At 40.5% G+C, this 26,444-nt stretch overlaps 1 protein-coding gene across 1 annotated transcript; it reads left to right on the top strand.

Moving 5' to 3' along the window:
• The first annotated feature begins 13,990 nt into the window (after window positions 1–13,990).
• LOC103695579 (ethylene-responsive transcription factor TINY-like) lies at window positions 13,991–15,209 on the top strand. The gene has a single exon (XM_008776948.4). It carries the CDS (start codon window positions 14,347–14,349, stop codon window positions 15,025–15,027), a length of 681 nt encoding a protein of 226 aa, XP_008775170.1. The 5' UTR covers window positions 13,991–14,346; the 3' UTR covers window positions 15,028–15,209.
• The last annotated feature ends 11,235 nt before the right edge of the window (window positions 15,210–26,444 follow it).

Genomic DNA, 26,444 nt, shown 5'->3' with positions numbered 1-26,444 from the left:
GGTCAAGTTGCATCGGGGGGCTGGACCTCTCTATAGACATGAGATGTTGTAGGGTAAAGGTGGGGTTGGGCACCAATAACTGTTAGGTGAGGACCCAATGACGACTTTATTCCTACGGTTATACGGTGGGTCTGACTTAACTAAGAAATGGGACCAATAACTGTTAGGTGAGGTCTTCATGGCTTAGAGACCAAGTTACACTGCAACATGCTTGAGAAGCATTGTACAAGAGTTGTACACTCATCCATCTATGTGTCACCAATAACTGTTAGGTGAGGTGGCATGTAAATTGGTGGGACCGCAGTACCCACTAGAAACCCTAGTCGTGTGGGATTTCCGTTTCCCTACCAGGGGAGTGTGAGGGATTCGAGAAAATAGTGGGAGTTACATTTGTTCTAAAAGACCTTAGAATAGATTAGGATCAAGTACAAAAGTCTAACTAGAATCTTTACTCTCTGCAGATACAATGTCAGCTTCAAACCCTTTGACCCGTATTCTTGAGACCAACCGACTGACCGGAACCAATTACAAAGACTGGCTTAGAAATCTCAAAATAGTTTTGGACTGTGAGAAGATAGGCTACATACTCGATTCAGATATCCCCACACTACCAGCACGTCCTACTGATGTTCAGCGTGAAATGCATAAAAAGTGGTTGGATGATGACATTAGAGTAAAATGCTATATGATGGCATCCATGTCTAATGAACTCCAATGCCAGCATGAAAATATAAAGACTGCTAGGGACATACTGGCACACCTGCAAGAGTTGTATGGTGAGCAGAGTCGCACAGCTCGTTTTGAAGTGTCCAAGAGGCTTTTCAAAGCGAAGATGCGCGAGGGGCAGTCTGTCCATGATCACGGTCTGACCATGATCAAGGACCTAGAGGAGCTTGAGAAGCTCGGTATGGACATGCACAAGGAATTACAAGTGGATTTGATCCTACAGTCACTTCCTGATTCATTTGGTCAGTTTATAGTAAACTACCACATGAATAAGATTGAATGCACTAAGACTGAACTAATCAACATGTTGGTAACTGCTGAGGGAGCCTTGAAAGGTTCAAGGGGCAATGTCCTTGCTGCTGAGTTGACTTCTGGTTCCAAGAGAAAGTCTACTTGGAAGAAAAAGAAGCCTGCTAAGAAGCAGAAGAAAGACAAGAAGCCAAAGAAGGAAGTTCAAAAGAAAAAGGCTAACGACAAAGGAAAATGTTTCCACTGCAATGTCGAAGGCCACTGGAAGAGAAACTGTCCTTCATACCTCGAGAGCCTGAAGAACAAGAAAGGTGACACACCTTGAGAAGGTATAGACTTGCTCATAATTAAAACTAATCTAACAGTTTCTTCTACTTCTAGTTGGGTTATAGATTCTGGTTCTAGTGCTCATCTGTGCACTACCATGCAGGGTCTAAAGGAAAGTAGAAGGCTGGCGGAAGGTGCGGTAACCCTTAGGGTTGGCAACGGGGCAAAAGTTGCTGCTGTGGCTGTGGGCACCTACCATCTGCGACTACCGTCTGGATTTAGTTTAATACTTAGAGACTGCTATTATGTACCTGTTGCTAGCAGAAATTTGATTTCTGTTTCATGTCTAGCACAGGAAGGTCATGTTTTTACATTTGACAAAGACTGCTGTTCTATTTATTTGAGAAATAAAATAGTCGCACGTGGTTTCATAATTGACAGTCTCTATCATTTACATATGGATGTATCTGTGAATGTTACCGAGCAAGATATGAGTGCCAAAGGATCCAAAAGATCCAGAGATGAGATAAACCAAAGATATTTGTGGCACCTCAGACTTGGCCATATTGGAGAGGATAGGATGAACAAAATGGATAAAGATGGGCTTCTCGGCTCATTGACTTCCGAGTCATATCCAGTTTGCGAGTCCTGTCTTCAAGGAAAAATGGCTAGACTGTCCTTTGTAGGACATGGGGAGAGGACCACTGAAATACTTACCCTAATACATACAGATGTATGTGGCCCATTCGATGTGCTAGCCAGGGGACGTTATTCTTACTTCATTACCTTTACCGATGATTATTCACGGTATGGGTATGTGTATCTTATGAGACACAAGTCTGAATCCTTTGAAAAGTTCAAAGAGTTCAAGAATGAAGTAGAAAAACAAACTGGAAAACCTCTTAAGGCTCTTCGATCAGATCGAGGAGGAGAATACCTTAGTGGGGAATTCCGGGACTATCTCAAAGAAAACGGCATAGTCTCACAATGGACACCTCCGGGTACACCTCAACTCAACGGGGTGTCAGAGAGGAGGAATCGGACCCTGTTGGACATGGTCAGGTCCATGATGAGCTTCACTGATTTACCTATGTTCCTTTGGGGAGATGCCTTACTCACAGCGATTTATTTATTGAATAGAGTTCCCTCTAAATCCGTTCCTACCACACCGTATGAGATATGGCATGGTAAGAAACCAAGTCTGGGTCATCTCAAGATTTGGGGATGTCCGGCCCATGTCAAGAGACTACAGGCGGACAAGTTAAAGGCTAGGACCATAAGTGCTCGTTTTATAGGATATCCTAAAGAGTCATTAGGATACAATTTTTACGTATCAGAGGATCACAATGTGTTTGTGAGCCGTCATGCCATCTTCTTGGAAAATCAGTTTATCCTTGATAGAGGCAGTGGGAGGAAAATTGAGCTTGAAGAGAAAGTCTCTGAAAAGCAACGAGTCATGGATCCTATTGAACCCATTCATACAGAGCCAGTACACGATGTCCCTCGACCACCTCGTAGATCTAGTAGGGTCTCCCATCCTCCCAATAGATACTTAGGTATACTAGAAGAGGATACCGAGGAAATGTTCCTAGTGGGAGATAGAGATCACATACAGGATCCCAAAACCTACAACGAGGCGATATCTGATATCGATTCCGAGAAATGGCTGGAAGCTATGAAGTCAGAGTTAGACTCCATGCATTCCAACCAAGTCTGGACCTTAGTAGATCCACCAGAAGGTATTGTACCTATTGGATGCAAATGGATCTACAAGAGGAAGATAGGTTCGGATGGAGAGGTAGAGACCTATAAGGCAAGGCTTGTGGCGAAAGGGTATAGTCAGCGCGAAGGCATTGACTATCAGGAGACCTTTTCACCTGTAGCCATGCTAAAATCCATCCGAACATTGCTTGCCATTGCAGCATTTCATGATTATGAAATCTGGCAGATGGATGTGAAAACTGCTTTCCTGAATGGATATCTTGATAAAGATATCTATATGGAACAACCTTTGGGTTTCACTTCCAGTGATGGAGATCACAAGGTCTGCAAGCTGCAAAGGTCCATCTATGGACTAAAGCAAGCATCTCGGAGTTGGAACACTCGTTTCGATGACGCAATCAAAACGTTTGATTTCATCAAAAACGAAGAGGAACCGTGTGTTTTCAAAAAGGTTAGTGGGAGTGCTGTCGTTTTTCTCGTACTGTACGTAGATGACATTCTCCTGATTGGGAATGATATTCCCATGCTAACCTCGGTCAAGGTCTGGTTGTCAAAAAGAATTCTCCATGAAAGACCTTGGGGAAGCATCCTATATTTTGGGAATAAAGGTCTATAGAGATAGATCTAAAAGGATGCTTGGCCTTTCACAGAAGATGTACATAGAGGAGGTGCTGAAGAGGTTCAGCATGGAGGGGTCTCTTACCCCTAAGGCATGGAATTCATCTCTCCAAGAAGATGTGCCCCAACACATCTGAAGAGATTCAACGCATGAGCAAGATTCCCTATGCATCGGCAATAGAAAGCCTCATGTATGCCATGCTGTGTACACGACCTGATATAGCTCTTGCTGTGAGTGTCACAAGCAGATATCAGTCGGATCCAGGCAAGAAGCACTGGATAGCTGTGAAGAACAGTCTTAAGTACTTGAGAAGAACTAAGGACATGTTCTTGGTCTTTGGGAGAAGATCAGAGTTGAAGGTACAAGGATGCACACATATTGATGATAGAAAGTCTACATCAGAATATGTGCAATTGTGATTCAGTAAATTGGAAGAGTTCCAAACAACCGATCATTATAGATTCTACCTTAGAAGCTGAATGTTAAGCCGTATCTAAGGGTGCAGTAGAAACCTTCTGATTAAAAGTTAATTGCAGAGTTAGGTGTAATGTCATCAGATGCCATAACACTTTACTGCGATAACATTGGCACCATAGCACTAGCTATGGAGCCATGGTCTCATTAGAAGTCCAAGCACATAGAGCGGCGCTTCCATTTCATACGCGACTATGATGTAGAGGTGCAGAGAGTAGACTCCGCGGATAACGTGGCGGACCCGTTCACTAAGCAGCTGAGTCAGCAAAAGACTGAAGCCCACCTTGAGAAGATGGGCCTAAGATATATGACCAATTGGCTTTAGTGCAAGTGGGAGATTGTTAGATGTATGCCCTAGAAGCCAATCTGGCTGACACATTATTAATTCTAGGGACATAATTTTGTACTTGACTATTTATTATTGAATAAATAAAAGGCATCTTTTCATTCATATTGTTTATGTGTCTATGAATCGTCCAAGGAATTAATAAGATGATGATACATATTCTCAAGAGTTGAGAATTTGAGCCATGTATCATTGGTGATTAATTTCTAAATGCTCCTGATCAATGGATCATCACGAGGACGGTGATCGATCCGATCAGTGCACAGATCACTTTCCTTCTGGATGTTCGAGACTTGAGTCCACAGTGTAGGGACACTGAAGTGATAGTGCAGGTGCTTGTTAGAGAACAAGGGTACTGAGCGTGACCAAGACAAGAAGTCACTTGGATGTCTATCCACTCGTCAGTGACTTGCTTGATGTTGCAGTAGTGTGACTGGTCCTTTGACCTGCGGTGCTTCGGCTACTCACAGTGAGGTTATTGTAGTTTGATTGCACACATACATGGTCTCTAGCCATATGGGTCCATGCAGTGTAGATTGGCTGCAGTAGGTTCACTGTAGGAGTAGGGTATGCACCTATAAGGAATCTATCGACCTTGATAGAAAAGGAGTGATCCTATGTGATTTGTTAGACTGAGTTTTAAGACCTTGGCCAGGACAGTAATATAAAGTGAAAAAGAGTTTTCCACTATCGAACTCAAGTCGAACAAATCTTGACATATGACAGACGATGGGGTTTGACGAGTTGTCCATGACCTCCGTCCTGTAGGGATCCACGATAGTAGGACTGTATCACATGTTAACTGCACCTAGAGGTTCATCTTTCTATTCTACTGGGTAGCCACTACATGCTGCTAGGTGTCACTGGTGGATGGTGGGACTCATAGGGATTATCTTGATGATCGATAAACCCTAATGAGTTGAGTTGGAATCGTTCCAACCCATTGAAAGGAGTTTTCAATGATATTGTGATAGAGATCATAATATATCTCACTACCAGTCAGAGTAGAACCTATGGGGTCACACACACTAGAAGTATTGACCGATCCGATGGTTGAAATCGTGATTAAGAATCACAAGTAATCAATTTGATTGATAAAGAAGTTGAAGAAGGAACCAAGAGAATTAATTAATTGGACTTGAAACAAGAGTCCTACTTCGGGTAGGATTCCTAGAATCCTAATTGGATTAGGACTGGGAATCCTAGTTGGAGTAGGACTGGGATTCCTACTTGGAATAGGATTCCTACAATCCTAATGAGATTAGAAATTTTGAATTAAAATAGGATTCCTACTTGGAGTAGGATTCCTAGAAATCCTAATTAGATTAGGACTTCGGATTCAAATAGAGTCCTAATTGGATTAGGACTAAAATTAAAACAAATCCTAATTGGATTAGGATTCCTTAAGTCCTAATTAATTATTAATCTAATGAATCAACATGACTCCTAATTGGATTAGGATTGAAGAGTTCAATTGAGTCATGGTTCATTCAAGTCCTAATTGGATTAGGACTAGCATAGATTGAACCCAATTTGGCGAATCCTAATTAGATTAGGATTAAACCATGAGAGAGGCACCTAATCCTCTTTGAAAGAGGATTAGGTTAACCAAGTAAGAGGGACATCAGCCCCTCTCCACTTGGCTAGGGCGACATGAAGAGCTAGGGCCGGCGCCCCTTCTTTGGTAAGTTATCATGGAGCTCCTAATTGTTAGGAGCTCCACTCACTTTAAAAGGAGGACTAGGGCCGGCCCCCCTCAAGATTGAAACCTCTCTTCCTCCAAGCCGTGGCCCTCTCCTTTCCTTAGTGTTCTCAGCCGCAAGCAAGGGAAAAGCTCTCCAAGTGTTGGCGGCCTCCTTCCCTTCCCTTCCTTCATCCAACACAAGGAACAAGAGAAGGCTGCGTAGGGGATCATCTTCTTCCTCTTCTTCATCCTTCTTCTTCCTCCTTCTAAGCACAATCAAGAGTTGATTGAGAGGGAGGACATCAGCCATCAAAGCTATCTCTGCAAGGGAGCTAGCACCCCGGTGAGATAGAAAGCTTGGATCGGATCCTGCTTCGTGTGGATACCCGTAGAGGCCGGACGTTTGAACGGTTTCAAGCGAACCCTCTTCCAAAACCACGAATTCAGATTTGCGGTGATCATCTACCTGCGCAAGGTGAAGATTTGATCTTCCTAATAGTTTTAAAAGTTTTAATTCTTACCTAATTACGAAAGGTCTCGAAACAACGTTCATGCGATGAACGTTGAACCCGTGCATGCCGATTCCGCTGCCATCTGAAAAATTTTTGAAATATCAGCGGCATGGGCGGGTTCCCAACTTTATTAGCCATCAAAAATTACCTGTAGGTTGTCATATATATGGCAAGAACTTAATTTGCATATGGACTGGCTCAATTGATTGGCATTCATCGCTCAGAGACTAAAGCTTAACGCCAACCCCGTGGAATAATCGTGTTCTTATTTGAATTTTTGAGATTGCCAGTCTAATTGGAAACTTGCTGATCCAAAGCACTTTTCTAAGCATCAAATATCCATGCTCCAATGTCCAACAAATCAATTGGTTGATTATCTATTGGAAAACGTTATAAATACATAACCATATATCACACATTTACCAAACTTGGCGAACATTTTTCAGTAATTAACGATGTAGCATGCTGTTTAATCATGCTAAAGCTCCTCATGCTATGTAGCAAGAGAGGTTTGATGTGATTAATGGAATGGGAGACAATACAATCTATGCATGGTTGGTTAAGATCACAATATGCCAAGCCATCCCCATGTTAGAGTAGATGATTTATTACGCAATGATCGGCAGATTTACATATTTCATCTTACAATTTTGTCTCTCGAGAAGCTAACAAAGCTGCAAATAGACTAGCAATCTAAGGAAGAGGCCATATGGAGAAATATTTTATTTATAATTTCAAGCATATACCACCAAATCTAGAGGACATACTAAGGAGAGACTCTTTCCTTTTCTTTTATTTCAGTTAATTAAATAAAATATTTGGTCTCAGTAAAATGATCCCTATCAAAAGCATTAAAGAATTTAGTTTTGACATCTTACCTCAAATTTGCTATGCAATATGCATGGGGAAAACTGGAAAAATGGAGAAGCCCCATGACCAGTCATCCAATTTATTTAGAAACCATGCATCCCTTTGAAAACCAAATGCAGTCTACAGTAAGGTGCCACTAATCTGTTCATTCATATGCCAACAAATTCTATACAATACTGAGGCTTGAAACACAGCAATAATTATGTTACATAACATGGCCTCTATTAGTATATAGGCTTGTCCATATAGTTATGGGCTTTGCCTAGGCTTGTACATATAATGTCACACCCCGAATCCAGAGCGTAACAGACGTTACATACCTATATGGCGGACCATACAAGCATATAAGACTACAGATCATATCAAAATAATAATAATTCTTAAAAATTTATTTAATCAAGAACTTATTCAAATAATTTTTACAATAGTTTCCAAGTGACATAAGTCAACATTTGCTAACTATTAACATAAATTAAATAAAATACTCTAACTAGTTTGACTAAAACTCTAATAACTAAAAGTATCTTCAAAAGATCTAGCACACTCTCCAAGTCCTGAGCAATCATGCATCTGGATTTTAAAAAAATAGAAAAAACATAATAATGAGTTACACTAGCCCAGTAAGCAATATAATACTCCAAAGTGGGGTCTAAGCATGCCAAATAATAAGTTACAGAGCAAAATATTGACGAAGAGTAAATCAAATCTCAAGTAATATAGGTATTTCTTTTCGAAGTATACTATTGTTTTCATAAAGAAATATCAGAAATCCAATAACAGGCTATAGCCACATAACTCAGTGGCATGGGTCGCACAAAGTGCCAAACATCACTATTATTAACCACCGGTGGTATAGTGTCCAAATACTATTATTCTAATCATTGGTGGTACGGTGTCGAAACTAGTTTCTCATATATTACAAATCGACAGGGCCAACGAATAATCTCCATCAGTGGGATTAGATCCTAGTCCTATTAAGAATACATACATATATACATATATATATATATATATATATATATATATATATATATATATAACAGATGGAGATTATATATATATATATATATATATATATATATATATATATATATATATATATATAACAGATTTCATAAATTGCCCAATCATATTTTTCAAATTTTACAACATAATACATAACATAATTTAAACTAATTACTATCAAAATAATAACATGCTTGTCCCATTTAACAATGTACAAACTATATATCATAATCAAATTTAATAAACTAATTATTATTTCTTAAAAAATTTAGAAAACATACTTTGAAACATTAGTTGTTTATCTCTCATCACTTCAAAATCCCACTTCAGTTAGACGGATCAAGTTTACCTATTTTAATATCATTAAAATACTATTAATTTTATCATTATCTTAGAAGCCAAACAAAGCTAAAAATTAGGATACATTTGGAGAAATGACCTCATGCCCAAATTAGAATAAATGAAAGGCAATGTCAATCAAGCAACGGTACCAGACTGCATGAGTCGGTCTAAACGAGGTGAACGAAACTGATCAAGATGAGACATGGTTTAAGTGACTCAACGAAGATCAATGATGACCGAATTTCATAGAGATCTGACAACGTCAAGATAATGTGCCGATCTAGCATCCGGGTACCGAGGCAGTTCAGAGCCTCCACAGTGGAGTCAACTAAGATCGAAATAAAGAGAAACAGAGCTTCATGCTCGCTAAGAATGAAAAAGGATAGGGTTGATCAAGTGGTTAGGCCCAACAATCCAATTGGTCCAGTCAAGTTCATTCTATCCGGTCAAAGATCAAATCAAAATATAGGTAACTTATAGCGATCAAGGATGTCCAAATCTAGTGGAATCCAACAACAACCAGGAAGCTAGCGAAGGCCAGGTAAAAGTCAAATGTTGAATAGTCACAACTAAGCCAGTCCCGGATCTCCTATGTGGGCCAATCTAGAGTCCACAAAGTAAAGACCCAAGCTCCATATCATCTAGAGAGAGATAAATAGAGAGACAAATGGAGAAGAGAAAGAAATAAGAGAGGGAAGAAGAGAGGAAAAAAAGGAGAGGAAACTCTCTCCTTTCTCAAAACAAGGGAGGCTTGTGATTGATCAGAATGGTTGCAGCTCTGGCGATCGACAATGGTAGCGGCGGCGACACGATGTCCAGCCTCTGGCGAAGATCACGGCGACGACAACGGCCACGATGGCTGGAGGTAGAAAAAAAGAAGAGGAAAGCCGACGCTAGATTGTCCCAAAATAGGGAGAGAAATAATACAAAAAAATAAAGAAGAAAAAAGAAGAAAAGAAGAGGAAAGAAGAAGAAGAAGAAGAAGAAAGAGGAAGGAGGAGGTGCGGGCCATAGTCATGTGGCCATGGCGGTCGACGGTCGGAAAACCGGCGATAGAGGCGACTGGCGGCGGCGACAGGGTGGCCGATGACAAAAAAAATTAAGAGAAAGAAAAGGCCAAAAACAGGGGTTTCGGCCCTCTCTTTCTTCCTTCAAGATCTCTGACGATGGGACTTTGGTGACGGCCCAAGACATCAAAGGGGACAAGCCCCCATCTCTGACCACAAGTGTTGGCAGCGAAGGAGACCGGAAAAAGGAGAACAATAGGGATTTTTTGGATCGGAAAATGGGGGATGAACATAGCCCCTTCTTTCACGGATTTTTTTGGTGAAAACGCGGCCAGCAACAAGGCTAGTGAACGAGGAAACAAAGGAGAAGAAGATTAAGGTACTTACCCGTGCTTCCCGCGAGGGATTTGCTGCATTTTTCGGTGAGAACGAGAGCTTATGTCGTTGGCAATCAAGAAAAGGAAGGAGAAGAAAACGATGGTAGTTGCGAGGATGATGAACTAGGGAGGGTCGATGGCTTAAATAGAAGTGGAAGCTAGGCTTATCCTAGCCTCTGATAGAGTCCATAGTGGAAGAGGACTCTTCCTCCTCCTTCACCATGGTTTACCAAGGCTCTACCTTGTTTTGAATGAAAAGAGGGCCTTCATGCCCTCACTTGGCATTGGGCCGGCCCAACGTAGCTGGGCCTCACATATAATTGTGTGACATAACGGTTAACCTAAGGTACATATTCTAAATGAGCTATAAAATCTGATGAATATCTCAGCCTTGCTTTCTTTCTTTTTTTTCACAATAGCCATGCACTGTGCAATCTAGACTTGACTACATATGAAACCTGTTTCATTTATTTTGTTGTCTGTCAACAGCTTGGGCTTTCGCCTAACGAATGCTATGTTTGGCCTCAAGCGTCTTAGAAATCAATAAGGGACTGGACTTGACGTGCTAACCGTTCTACTATAAATTCTAAATAATGGGACCTCAACTTCTACGGGTTTCAGGTGTGGGCACATAAACATCATTATAGGACAATCAGTGATCGTGCCCAATCCATGCCCATGTGAGCTTCGGCATATTGGGCTGGCCTTGCATAAGAGGCTAATTAAGAGCATGTGAGAGAGAAGGAAAGCATCAGTGTCATGAAGCCATGAATCGGTGAGCTTCCGTTGAAATGAATCAATGCATGCAATGTCTGACAAAAAGTTAGGAGTTACCAAGGGGTAGAGGATGTGAAACTGGCTTCATATATGAACACTTTCATGTTGCATCCTTAGCCACGAATCGGTGAGCTCGTAGGTCCTTCACATCTAGATCGGCATGCCGATATGGGTGCATTCATAATTTCTACATATACCAATATACATGGGTGCTAGGAGCAAGGAACCATTGATGTCATTTCTTCACCTCCTCCCTCTTCCCTGCCTTATACTAGATGCATCTTGGGGTTTATCCATGAACCGAGGTCAGCGTGTTGGTGGAGATGCCTAGGATCCAATCAAATTCCTCAGTAGAAAACTGAGGCTTGTTCCTCATGTTCATGCAGCAATCCAATCCAATCCAATCCATCTTGAAGCTTTCTTGCCTTTATCGGCGAGCAGTCTATGCGCAACCTTTCTTGACATGAAACACTTTGTAGAAAATTGGGTATTAGTTTGTAGATGAACTACATGAAAGCATATAGCTAAGACTCGGTCCAAATGCCCAACAGTTCAATTAGACACTCTACCTCCTAATGGACCATACAGCTAGAGCAGCCTTCTCATAGTAACCCTAAAGCGTTTCCACCTTCCCTAGCACAATAATCTATTTTGGGTTTTGGGTACAACCACCAAGAAATCTTATGAGAACGCTTGTTTGCACCTTCAATTAGGCATCCTATAGTAACCGTATATAAACAAATGTCTCGATTATATACGAGATTCAAGTGTTGTGTATCCAAATCCACATTTTTTTATCTCAATCTACCCTAGTTCTTCTAAGACAAGATCTTCTATTCCCATCTCTAAAACATAGACATAGCATCAATCATAACCTAATACTAATTGCACAAAGAAATCTATAAGCCCTGAAAGCCAATTAGACTGGAGGCTAATGGCCCAAATATTAATTTGGCTGGCAATGGGCTTAATCATGAGAGAAATTAACCCTCCTAAGCTCCCCCAGTCCTAATTCCTAAATCCCTGCAATCTCAAAGAAGACGAGCTTCAAATTCATGTCTCCGGTTCAATCTCCAAGAGCTTCAAGTACCTTGTAATAATCACATGCAATACACTATTTATTCCTCATTTATATATTACACCGTAAGTGATCCTTAAAAAACCACAGCCACATGATCCAATTAGCACACTATCATTGGTAGACAAGATCTTCTATTTCGATCTTCCAAACAATTAACATAATATTGTTGCACCGATCACAACCACAACTAATCATCTCATTCTCATTCTGGCTTTATGGGTTGCATCTACACCAGTTGTGTGTGGGTGTACCAAAAAAAAAAATCTAATCATCCCACAATTCACTCGAACTGCACCCCCATGTGATTGCACCGCCACCTTTTAAATGATCCCAAGCCAGAACATTCCGTGCATTCCTCATCTCATGGAAGCTCCCTTCCACCACGTGACATGGAGGACGACAATTATGGATGCTGCTGAGCGCACAACTCAAAGCATTTCTGATACCCTTCCATGCCATCCTCAGCTCTGGCAGTCTGCGATGTCTCCGAGACTTCGTGCCCCTCGTGCGGAAATGACCAAGTTTCAAGCTCCGAAGGCAGAAGGGATTGGTATTGGGGTCTCAATTTAGCTACCATCTACTTTAACTGCCAATTACCTTACCGAGCTATGATTCTATCTACCAATACCGACAGCACACGTGTTGTGATGGTACGACACTATTTGACGAAGGCACAGTCAACATAACATACAGGCCACGACACGACTGCAGACGACTCTTAAGCTAACGAGAGCAGTAGGCTAATAAAGCGGGCTAGTGTAATTGAACTGCTGCAATCAATGGGGTGGAGTGATGGGGACGAGTGACCTCTGATTTGAATCTTGTAACATTGTGAAGGACAGTGATGATGGTGCCCTGGACGACTGATCTGTGGCCTTATGAGTACCCTTGTGGGATCAAAGTGAGGCCCCTAAATGCTTCGAGAGAGGGGCATTTGTTTGCTTGACAAGATGTACCAACTTGATGAGTTGGTTCAATGTCTTCGAAGAGTTTTTTGAGAACATCATCATCTGAGACTATACTATCATCTCAGGCGATCACTGGGTGGATGAAAAAGACGAACAGCGATGAAGTCCTTATCGACCACGGCACTGTCAGCCTTGGATCGGACTAGCTTCAAACCTTTAAGAAGGAGCTTGCTGTTCCATCGTATCTGCACTACGAAGTTGATGGAGAAGGACGGCTTTACCACCTAACCTCATCGAGCGTTTGAGCCGAAGTAAAACCAACCACGGGCACGAGGACATGGATTTACCCATTATTGGGACCATCTGCAACAAAGAAAGAGAACAGTCACAGAAGAAGCCCATGCGAAGAGTTCCAGCTGCTGCACCCTCCTCCAAATAAGTTTTCCATTCAAATCTCATTAAGTGTGTTCTCAAGTAATTGCTGGCCGCTGGTTTAAAATGGTTGGTGACACCTGCATCATCATGCATAACTTTGTTTCCCCCAGTTTCAGAAACTAATAATTCTTGCATGTCTCTCTTTTTTGATAGGATTAATGGCAGCGACCTATAGCTGTTCTCGAAAAAGGAAAGGAGTTACATTGATTTCATCCCGCCAAATATTAACGAAGAGATATCACCGCTAGGTAGAAAGCTAAGCTGTTGTTTCCTGCTCCAAAATGGATGCAGAAGTACAGTTAATTGAAGTTGGCGGGGGGGGGGGAGAGTGAATGAAGCCCGGGTAGGAATGGAAGAACGTTGGTGAAAATGCCGAAAGGAAGCATTAAAGACGGGTGGACAAGGCACAAGAGGAGAGCTGGTACGTGTCGTTGCATCAAAGGGGTGGCATCCAGCAAAGAGACCGAGCCCGGCGCGGACCCCATCAGCTAATCCCCCATGGGGAAAATGGCTGGTACGTGTCTCATTTGTTTACCGATCCCCTGCCCAGCTCTGTTAAGAAGGTGCACCACCGTCCACTTCCTACTACTACTAAATCCCCCTCCCATCCTCCCCACTCCCATCCTCCTCCCATTGAATCACTTCCTCTCTCTCTCTCTCTCTCTCTCTCTCTCTCTCTCTCTCTCTCTCTATACACGAGGAACAAAAGAAAGTTATCTTGTTCTTCCAATCAAAAGCTCCCACATAGCAACCTATCTCAGCTATTTTAGCGCTTGCAGAATGTCATTCGCCTTTACTCGACCCTCCTCCATGTGCCCATTTCCTTATGGACCCCAATAGCGTCTCCGCCGCCGCTGTTTGAGCACGAATTCCCAGAAGATAGCCATTTTAATGAAGCCAGTCCCGGAAATCTGAAGCCGGTTCGGAGTCAAACAGGTAAATTAAATGGCCTCCTCCGAAACCGAGACCAGGGGGAACTCAATGACATGCTCATCGTCGTCCAATTCCTCGCCGTCGCCGTCTCCGAAGAAGAACGGGTTAACGGGCGGCGGCGGGGGGAAGCGGGCGAGGGACGGGACCAAGCACCCGGTGTACCGCGGCGTGCGGATGCGGGCGTGGGGGAAGTGGGTGTCGGAGATCCGGGAGCCCCGCAAGAAGTCGCGCATCTGGCTTGGGACCTTCCCGACGCCGGAGATGGCCGCGCGGGCCCACGACGTGGCGGCCCTCAGCGTGAAGGGCGCCGCTGCAGTCCTCAACTTCCCCGACCTCGCCGCCTTCCTCCCCCGCCCCGCCACCCTCTCCCCGCGCGACGTCCAGGCCGCCGCCGCCCGCGCCGCCGCCATGGACCTCCCCTCCGCCGCCACCGCCGCCCGGCCCGACGAGCCCTCCGACGAGCTGGGGGAGATCGTGGAGCTGCCGCGACTCGGGGAGGGGTTCTTCGACTCCGCCGAGTCGGGTGGCGGCGAGTTCGTGCTCCACGATTTGCCGGACCTGTGGGCGTACTCTCCGCCGTGGATGGAGGGCGCCGACGAGTACGAGCTCTTCTCCGACCACACGTGGGCGGCGGGGGGACCGCCGGAGGGGGCCCTTCCGACCGGCCTCGAAGCTCTCTTGTGGGACCACTAAGACCCCAAAAATCTCCTCTTTTCGTCTTCTCTATCTCCCATTTGCTTAATTTCCATATAACTGTGGGTTTGTTTACGAGACTCTCAGCCATACTGTGGCTGAATTTACTGTACAGTGTTCTTTTTAGAAGCAATGCGGAAGAGGAGAAGAAAAATAAATGGGATGCTCTTTGCCTTTCTTTCTTTGTTGGGGTCAAGACCGTGAGAAAACTACTAGGCTTTGGGTCCTTGGTGTTTCCTTAGCAGCAGCAACATTTACTCTCCTGAGGTGTCTACAGAAATTGGCTTGGCTTTCTAGGATCCATTATAGCAGCAGCAACATTTACTCTCCTGAGGTGTCTACAGAAATTGGCTTGGCTTTCTAGGATCCATTATCAGAAGTCTCTGCAAGGAAGTACTCATCCATTTGGACTTATCTTTGTTACTCCCTTTGAATTATCTTTCTCTTTCCCCCTTTCTCCCTCCCTCAGGTTCTTTCTTTTTATGGCACTCACCTTATCTCTGCTCTCTCTCTCTCTCTCTCTCTCTCTCTCTCACACACACACACACACACATGATGTGATTGCTGTCCTTGAGTTTGTGGATGAAAGGTATCTTCTCCTGCTCTGGAAAATCCATTTGCGAGGTTGTGTAAGGATATTGATGATGGGGATTGAGGAATGCTTAATATATGTTTCCGAATTCTCCCCTGTTTAATTGCTTCCCTATCAAAAATATGTTGGGAGGTGCAACAGTAGTCTAGTCTAATTTTGTGATCTTAGATTTTTTTTCTCCATGTTTTGCTGTCTTTCAATGATCTTTATGTCTTCGTTCCTCCTTTTTTTTTAATTCTAGTACACTGAGACTAACAAGCCCGGCTATGATGCATGAGATATTCCCTGTGTAGATGCGAGAGTCAATTACAGTAGCAATGTCGGATTCCCAACTACACTTTTTACAGCCTTACCATAGAAATTATTCAATAGGTCATTTGCAATAGCCCATATCTGATCTTTTCAGAGAAAGACAGTAAGAACTAAGAATGTCATCTTGACTCGCTTGGTTTCTCAGTTTAAAAAGACAGTTTTATGCTGTTGGAATATTTGTTCATAAATGACATATTATACTAAATGTACGATTAATTACTCTGTTAACGAAGCACATAAATATACGTAGTTTCTCGGCTATAAATCTATCCATTCTTCTCTAACGCAATATTATTGTTGGTGGAAGCAAATTAAGCATGTGCGTCATCCACCAACCACTCAATTGACCCAATGAAACCGTGGGCCATGCGTCCACATTTAGTGCGACCCATTTTGTCTTGCTAGAGCACGGGCAAGTTCAGAAAATTCGTGCTTTAGCCATTGGACCGAGAAGAAATAAAAAATAAAAGAAAAAAATAGTGGAGAAATTCCATGGAAACTATAATTAATATATATATATATATATATATATATATATATATATATATATATATATATATTGTTGATAATAGAAACTATAATATTGATGATGACTGACCTTTTCTCTGCGCAACACGATGATGGATCAATTTACCAAGTCAGATGAACAGTTTTTATGGACTTTCATCCATACATATAAATGAAAATTCTAAAAAGAAGATATCAAATATAAAGGCATAAATCTACTTTCCAACAAGATTTTTACCTCTTAAAATTACTACACGAACAATAAAATACTAAACGTTTGAGACATTCGGTGTTTAAAGAAGGTATTATGAGTATCAACCTTGTTATCGAAAAAATTGCTTCCTGCCATGTTGCACCAACCTCATAAATCAAACCAACCCTCCTCTTTCCTTGACTCGCAAAATGTAGCGAATTTTTTTTAGCAGCAGGGTTGTGCCCTCCGGCCTTACTCTTGTCTAATACCGCCCACAATATATGTCACGAATTTTTGAACGATTAATAATAAGGTAATTCTAATGGCCCCCTTATAATCTAGATGGCACAGTATTCGTTATGGTTGTACCAGCTTGAGTCCGTTAAGGTTCTAATAATTAATGCATGAGCATTAACGTTGTGGTTGTCCTCTTTTGTCGAGTGGGTGTGATGATATCATGATAAGGTTCTAATAATTTCTCGTACTCCTACGAAGAGATCGCATTGCGTGTGTAAAAATTATTCCCAGAAATCATGGCTCTCCTATGAAGTAAAAACTAGAAGACAGTATCAAGATGATAAGCACAAGAATATCTCCAACCAAAATGCATATAAATTGTTTTGAGAGCATTGGTTTTGCTGCTCTTCATTGCTTCTATGAAACCAACGACTCTGCCGCCTATAATTTGGCATTTGTAAGTATGGGCGTATAGCCATGAGAGATATATGGAATATGAGTGAGTGGCAGCAGGAACATAGCTTTCATATTCCGCCTGGAATTTTTCATATGCATGTTAAAATAATAGAAATGTCGTGGTAATACACTTCCAACTAGAGAATGGAAAAGGCCTACTTGATCCTCTGGAGATCTAATGAGACCCGTCGGTATGATCGCACCCGAAATTGCTTGGTTCTTGAAGTTTTTAGGCAAGAGATTTGACATTTATTTGTACGCTAAAACTGTTGTTTTAAAATGATCACATTTGCTCTTGTAGGATGTTATCAGAATCTCCTGAGCATAGTGTTTACATGGCCGACAAAGATGTTTTGTGGTGCAGTGGACTCAATATCACCGTTGAAATTTCTATACCCTATATGGTTAGCTTTGTGGGAGGAGGAATTCTAGAAGTGTGTCACCATTCAAAATAAGGTCTTTTTTTTTTTTAGATGTAAAGAGAGAGCAAAAGGAGCCACCTGGCTTTAATTGAAGATAAATTATATTTACAATAGAAATAAGGAGCAAAGATGAGTTACATTTGTTGTAAAAATAATAGATGAAAGAAGGAAAAACTTATCAGTTGAGGCATGATTTCACTGTCCTTAAGAATAGATCGCGCCCCTCGGAGAATGAATCTCGGTGTAGCAGGTAATGGCGGCCTATCCTCCAGGATACAACAACTGGATCACTTCAAGCGTACACTCGCAGATGCAGTGATTCTGTCGAACAACCTAGAACCGCTCAGGAAGACAGAACAGAAGAGAGGAAGAGAGAGGCTCTCGGGAACACAGAAAATAGAGAGAGGCTCGCTCTCGGGAACATAGAAAACAGAGAGAGGCTCTCGGAAAATCAGAGAGAGGATTAAGATTTCTCTTATCTTAATCCTCGGATTTGATAGGGTTTAAAAAAATTTTAAAATATTCCAACAATCCCCCACATATTTTAAAATTCAATAATAAGTTAACGAGCGCGAGAGTTCAATGCATCAAAATGGTGTCTTTAAAACTATGAACCATTTTTAGGACTAGTAAGTATGACTTACAGAACTTTGGTGAAATATGAAATTTCTATGAACCAAAATCCTTCATGTAAATCAGTGACCCATAGACCACATTGACCTCTCAAGTTCTGGGCTTGTTCTAAACGGTTTGGTGCAAATAGGCCATGCATCTTACCTGGATATTCATGAGTGCTTTAGAGAACTGCCTAATTCTCATAGGAAGCGGCCCCACTCCCACACCCATATAGGTTGATCCATCAAATGTGTACTGTAGGTAGACACACCATCCTAAAAGACTATGGTATCCATCAAGAGCTTTACCTCATCCTCATATACTGCAATTTGCACTATCTACACCATAGGGAAGGATTCTCAAAATTAAATATGATAGTGTACTCACAGTCAACTAGCGACTTGTTATTACGAACATGCTTCATGGGATCTCCAATCACACATGTTGGGTTTCTGTCGTTATTGACTTCGATATAGGCATTAGTCCCATCCTCCTCAATGTTTCACTCACTAGTTTTCTACCTAGTGGTTTTGTCAAAGGATCGGTCAAATTCAACTCTGACTTTACAAAATCAAGGGATATAATCCCATCATCAAGCAGCTGCCTTACAATATTATGTCTCAACCTTATATGTCTACTCTTCCCATTATAAACTTTATTCTTAGCTCGATATATAGCAGCTTGGTTATCACAAAGAATAGACACAGAAGGTGTTGGTTTATTCCATAATGGAATATCCCCTACAAGATTTCTAAGCCATTCAGCTTCAGAACTGGCCTTTTCTAAGGCAATAAACTCGGACTCCATCGTAGACTGAGCGATGCATGTTTGCTTAGATGATTTTCAAGATACTGCACACCCACCAAGAGTAAAGATATATCCACTTGTGGATTTCATCTCATTTGAATCAGAGATTCAACTTGCATCACTATACCCTTCTAGTATAGCTGGAAATCCACGAACCATAATTAATAGTTCATTTTAAGTACCTTAGCACTCTATGAACTGCACTCCAATGATCCTTACTGGGATTATGAGTATATCTACTCAATCTTCCTACCGCATAAGCAATATCAGGACGAGTGCAATTAACTAAAAACATTAAACTACCAATGATGCGAGCATATTCTATTTGTAAGATACCATTTTCTTTATTTTTCTTTAAATGTATACTAGCATTATATGGAGTAGATACGGGTTTACTATCATAATGTTCAAATTTTCTTAAAATTTTCTCAATATAGTGTTCTTGTGATAACATAAGTCCATTAGAACTTCTTGTTATCTTAATGCCAAGAATTACATCAGCTTCATCCATATCTTTCATATCAAAATTATAAGCGAAAAATTTCTTAGTATCTATAACTATATTCAGATCAGTTCCCATTATAAGCATATCATCAACATACAAACATATGATCACAACAATATTATTAACAACCTTACTATAAACGCACTTATCAGCCTCATTAATTAGAAAGCCATTAGATACCAGTAATTTATTAAATTTTTCATGTCATTGTTTAGGTGCTTGTTTTAATCCATATAAGGATTTTATTAATTTACAAACTTTGTGCTCATTACCAGGAACAACACAACCTTCTAGTTGTTCCATGTAAATTTCTTCATCTAATTCTCCATTCAAGAATGCAGTTTTTACATCCATTTGGTGAATTACTAAATTATGAATGGATGCTAATGCGATAAGTACTCTAATAGATGAAATTCTAGAAACTGGTGCAAAGGTGTCAAAATAATCAATATCTTTTCTTTGTGAGTATCCTTTCGTCACTAATCTTGCTTTAAACTTATCATTTGAATTATCAGATTTTAATTTTCTTTTAAAAATCCACTTACAACTAATTGATTTAGCACTTGGAGGCAAATCAACTAAGGCCCATGTATGATTAGACATAATAGACTCTATTTCATTATTAATAGCCTCCTTCCAGAAAGGTGCATTAGCCGAAGTTATTGCTTCTTTATAAGTTTGAGGTTCATTATCAACAAGAAAAGTGTAAAAGTCATTTCCAAAATTTTTCTCTTTTCTAGTTCTTTTACTTCTTCTTAAATCAACTTCATAATTTTCATGTGCCTCCTTTTCTTGTTTATTATGAGGCAAAGAGTCAATTTTTTCTTTACCTAGTTTCATAGGAAATATATGTTCAAAGAAATCAGCATTTTTAGATTCTACTATAGTGTTGGATTCCATAATATTAGATTCACATTTTAATACTAAGAATCTTATAAGCAACACTATTCAATGCATAACCAATAAATAAGCAATTAAAAGTTTTAGGTCCCAACTTTCTTTTTTTTAGTTTAGATAATAGAACTTTGGCCAAACACCCCCACACTTTAAGATATATAAGGTTAGGTACATGACCTTCCCATAACTCATAGGGTGTCTTACCAGATTTCTTATAAGGTATTATATTTTGAATGTGACAAGCAGAGAGAATAGCTTCCCCCCACAAATAAAGAGGTACTCCTGAGTTTATTAACATAGCATTCATCATTTCTTTTAGCGTTCTATTTTTACGTTCAGCAACTCCATTAGATTCAGGAGAATATGGTGGGATAATCTCATGAATTATACCTTTATCTTCACAAAATTTATTAAAGAGATTATACTCATATTCTCCTCCTCTATCAATCCTTATTCTTTTAATTTTCTTATTAAATTTATTTTCTACTTCAGTAACATATTGTTGAAATTTTTCAAAAGTTTCATCTTTTGTCCTAAGTAGATATACCTTAGTATATTTAGAATAATCATCAATAAAGATTTTGTAAAATCTTTTTCCTCCTCTAGTTGGAGTGTGTTTCAAATCTTCTAAATCAGGATGTATTAATCCAAGCAATTCAGTTTCTCTTTCTATTGACTTATGACTCTTTTTAGTAGATTTAGACTCTACACACACTTCACATTTATCATTCACATTTCCAAAGGTAAGAAGAAGCAATAGAGGAAAGAGCGTCATCTAGACCAATAAGCAGGAGCTAGCATTCTTTGCTTGAAAGTTTCAAGCAATTTCACAAAGATTTTCAGAAAAATGCACCAGAATCTAGAATGGCCACAAGCTCCAAATTTCAGAGAAGTTTGAGAGAGTTTTTGAAACAAGAAACAATAATCAATTTTCCACCATCAATTTTCATACCACGTCTGGTATCTTCTTTAAAGCATAATACAATAGGAAGGCATAAGATGACGAACAAGAGCTGTAGTTAAATGAACCAAAGTTGCAACTCTTCAGTCATTGAAGAGACTGATTGCAGCAGAGACATAGGTTGAAGATGGAGCTGATCTCTTCTGCAGTGTATTTCTTTTCAGAACTGCATGACAGTTGAACAGTAAGCAAGACATTTTTTTTTCAAAATAGGTTTTCTCCTACATTTTTTTATCAAAAAGATGCAATGGTTATTTCAATCATTTCTCTATGGCTTTGAAATTGGAAGGAAGATCATGAAATCTTTCACCCTAGAAGAGAGTTGGTTCATTCATATTCAAATGTGTTTTTTTTTTCTTGTACAAAAAGAGAGAAAGCCCCACTCGCATTATAATTATCCAATTTCAACTTCTCCGGAATGCATCATTCAAGGCTTGAACCCAGAATCTTTGGTTACTAAGCAAAAAGGTATAAGCAACAAATCTGATTCTGGATGTGATTACATTTACATATTAGAAGCTATACTTATATACAGCAGAATCCAATGAGCTCCATAAAACATGCCATCATCTCCGATACAATAATAAAAGCCAATGTATTGACCCCCTAATGGATTTTGATGAATACAAAACACTAGAGTATAATTCCCTTTATCTTAACAATTTAATTGAGGATTTCATGTGCTTAATTAAGAATATTATTAAGAAATGTCTAGGCAAGTTTTCATATTTTTCAAGGATTTATTGAAGAATTTTTGAGATGAAGAAAACAGATCAGGGACAGCCAAGACGTCTCCGGATTGTCTCAGAGACGTCTCTGGCACGAACAGGCAGAATTGGCACGTCTGGAGACGTCCCTGGCACCTGACGAGGCGTCTCGCAGGGTCGGAGTCGACTCCCGACACTGCGGAGTCGACTCTCTCAGAGGCGGCAGAAAGGCCGATTTCAAGGGATGCGCGCGAGTCGTCTCCAAAGGACGCGGAGTCGTCCCCACAAGTAAAAAGCAGACTTCCGGAGTCGTCCCCGAGGTAGCGGAGTCGACTCTCTCAGGGTATTCCAGAGGATATATTTTTCGTTGACAGAACTGCCGAGACGTCCCCGAAGTAGCGGAGTCGACTCTCTCAGAGAATTCCAGAAGACTTATTTTTCGGAGATAAATCAGCGGAGTCGTCCCCAAGGCAGCGGAGTCGTCCCCATGCAAAAAGCATAAACATCCCGAGACGTCCCTGTAAAGTGCCGAGGCGACTCTCTCAGAAAAACAGAAAAACAAGGATTCAAACTGTTCATCCTCAGAGTCGTCCCCGTAAAGCACCGAGTCGACTCCCAACATCGTTAAAAGTAATTTCATACAGCCGAGACGTCTCGCGTTGAAGCGGAGACGTCTCCGGAGCGCCTGGGACGCGACTGACACACTTTTACAGGTTTGTTTGAATTTCAAACTTCCATATCTTTGTGTCTAACGGATCTATTTGCTTTTTGGGCTATAAAAGGGAGCTCTTAAGTGCCTTCCAACAATCTCTCACGAACCCAACACAAGATCATTCAAGAGAGAAGAAAGAAAAAGAGCTTTAAGGGAGTTAGAGCTTTCAAGAGAAGAAATCAAGTGCATCCAAGCTTTCCCATCTGATTTCGTGCTCAACTACTCTCTCCCACTCGGCATTCAAAGCTCACGTTCAAGCCAACGCGATCCACATCGGAAGAACCACCATTTCCCACGCTTCCAACGGCTAAAAGGGTTCTTCCGGGTTTTATTATTTCTCATTGTTATATTTGCTTCTTAAGAGCTTTCAAATCTTTTGTAAAATATTGATTATTGTGCTTGTTCCTGTCAAGGGACTTGGAACAAGGGATAGGCATCCCAAGCCTAGGTTAAATTGGGGGTTGTAGGGTTCGTTGTTAGCCCGGTGTAAAACAACGAGTTGGGTAGTGCACTCGCAAAACTACCGGACTGTAATCGCGGATTATAGTAAAATTCCCAAAGGTATTTGGGGAGTGGATGTAGGAGCAGTGGAAGCTCCGAACCACTATAAATCGTTGTGTTTGCGATTGACTGTGCGTATAGCTTTAACTTTACTTTAGCACATACACTTGTGTGTGTTTGTTTTAATTAGTCAAAAAGTTTTAAAACACCCAATTCACCCCCCTCTTGGGTGACCATCTCTGGGCAACAAGTGGTATCAGAGCAGGTGCTCTGTATATTTCTTGAAGACCTAATCGTCTTAGCCAAAGATCTAGATGGCAACACCCTTCAATAATATTCCTGCTGAGGGGCAGGCAACCAATAGACCTCCACTCTTCAATGGGACAAATTATACCTATTGGAAGACTAGAATGAGGATTTTTATTCAAGCACAAGATTATGCCTTGTGGAGGGTTATAATCAAGGGACCACACGAACCATCTCACATGGTTAATGGCATTCAAGTTTCCAAACCTGAGGAGGATTGGGATGAGAATGATAATAGGATGGTTCAACTCAATGCTAGAGCCATGAACTCATTATTCTGTGCTCTAGATGTGAATGAGTTCAATAGAGTTTCCACCTGTAATTCCGCCAAGAAAATATGGGATAGGCTTGAAGTTACCCACGAGGGTACAAATCAAGTCAAAGAGTCTAAAGTGAACATTCTAGTTCATAAATATGAGTTATTTAAGATGGAACCCAATGAAACCATTTTATGCATGTTCACACGCTTCACGGACATAATAAATGGTCTAAAGAATTTAGGTAAATCTTACACTAACCCAGAACTTGTGAGTAAAATTCTCAGGTCTTTGCCAAAAGCATGGGAAGCGAAGGTCACGGCGATCGTAGAAGCCAAAGACCTCAACACATTGGGGCTTGAACAACTATTGGGCTCATTGATGACGCATGAGCTCACAATGAAGCAACATGAAGAAAATTTGCCAAAGAAGAAGACAATCGCACTCAAGGCTACTTCGAGTGTGTGTGAAGAAGAAAGTAGTGGGAGTGAAGAAGAAAGCGAAGATGAGGATTTGGGTTTAATAGTAAGAAAGTTTAAGAAATTCATGAGAAGAAAGAAACCCTTCCCAAGAAAGAAGTTTGGAGGGAGAAATGATTGGGAAAAGGAAAAAGAAAAGGAAAGAGACCCAATCATATGTTATGATTGCAAGAGACCGGGACACATCCGTTCCAAATGCCCTCAACAGAAGAAGCACTTTGGAAAGAAGAAGAAGAAGGCGTTGAAAGCAACGTGGGATGATAGTGACACATCCTCCTCCGAGGAAGAGAAGGAGGAGACCGCCAACTTGTGCTTCATGGCATTCGAAGACGATGAGGTATGTCAAAGCTCAACTAAAAATTTTACATTAGAAGAATTATATGAAGCTTTTCAAGAACTCATGAGTGATTGTAGTATGCTAGGAGCAAAGAATAAAGAATTAAAGGCCTCCAATCAAAAACTAAAGGATGATATTAAAAACCTATTGATTGAGAAGGAGAGCGTTAAAAATGTTAACACCATTGACCTAGAAAATAAAAATTCAAAACTTAGCATTGAAAATGAAACGGCAAAAATACTAATTAAGGAATTAAATCTAAAAGTTAAATCCCTACTGAATAGTAATACCTCACTTGCGCAAAATGTTGAATCCCTTAAAAATGATAAGGAAGAATTGGCTAAAGAAAATTTTATTCTTAAAAATGAGGTACATAAGTACAAACCAATTCTGGAGAAATTTACACAAAGCTCTGAAAAATTAAATCTTATTCTATCCAATCAAAGAGCTATTTTTAATAAAGCCGGATTAGGATATAAAACTAGCAAACAACAAAAGTATCTAAAGAATTTCTTTGTAAAAGCAAAAGATGTCAAAACTGAAAAACCTACATGCTTTCATTGTGGAAAAAGTGGACATAAAGTCTATTCTTGCATTCAAAGAAAGATTCAAACTAACAAGAATACATTTGTAAAGGGTAAAAACACAACTAAAGTATGGGTGCCTAAGGGAACCAACTACACTAACCAAGAAGGACCCAAGAAAACTTGGGTACCTAAGAGCTTCACATGATTATTTTGCAGGTATGCCTTGCAGCCGGAAGTAAAAGAATGTGGTATCTTGATAGCGGTTGCTCAAGGCATATAACCGGTGACAAGAGCCTTTTGGTCACCTTGAAATCGAAAGAAGGAGGAGTAGTCACATTTGGAGACAATGCTAAAGGACAAATCATTGGCGTTGGTAAAATCTCCATATCACCCTCCTCATTTATTGACAATGTATTGTTAGTTAATGGATTAAAACATAACTTGTTAAGTATAAGTCAATTTTGTGACAAGGGCTTTAAAGTATCTTTTGAATCTTCACTATGCATAATTAGTAGTCCAGTTGACAATGAAATCATACTTACGGGACATAGGCATGAAAATGTTTACATTGGTAGATCTTGATGATCTCACCATGAAGGATGGCCAATGTCTTGTAGCCATGGATGCCAAAGTCAATGAGACTAGCTGGTTATGGCATCGTAGATTAGGGCATGCTAGCATGGATTTAATCTCTAAATTGATTACAAAAGATCTAGTCAAAGGACTACCAAAAATAGACTTTGAAAAGAACAAAATTTGTGCTGCATGTCAATTAGGGAAACAAACGAGAAGCTCTTTCAAGTCTAAGAACATAGTCTCAACATCAAAACCCCTAGAACTAATTCACATGGATTTGTTTGGACCCACTAGAACTGCTAGTCTAGGGGGTAAGAAATTTGGTCTTGTAATTGTTAATGATTTTTCACGTTTTACATGGGTTTCATTTCTTGCACACAAAGATGAGTCCTTTTCCGCTTTTATCAAGTTTCATAATAGGGTTTCGAATGAACTCAATCTTAAACTAAAAGCAATTAGGAGTGATCAAGGTACCGAGTTTGAAAATCAGCATTTTGAAAAATTTTGTGAA

Source organism: Phoenix dactylifera, chromosome 4 (assembly GCF_009389715.1).
Source record: "Phoenix dactylifera cultivar Barhee BC4 chromosome 4, palm_55x_up_171113_PBpolish2nd_filt_p, whole genome shotgun sequence".
Lineage (NCBI taxonomy): Eukaryota > Viridiplantae > Streptophyta > Magnoliopsida > Arecales > Arecaceae > Phoenix > Phoenix dactylifera.
This window is presented reverse-complemented; position numbering and strand designations above follow the sequence as displayed.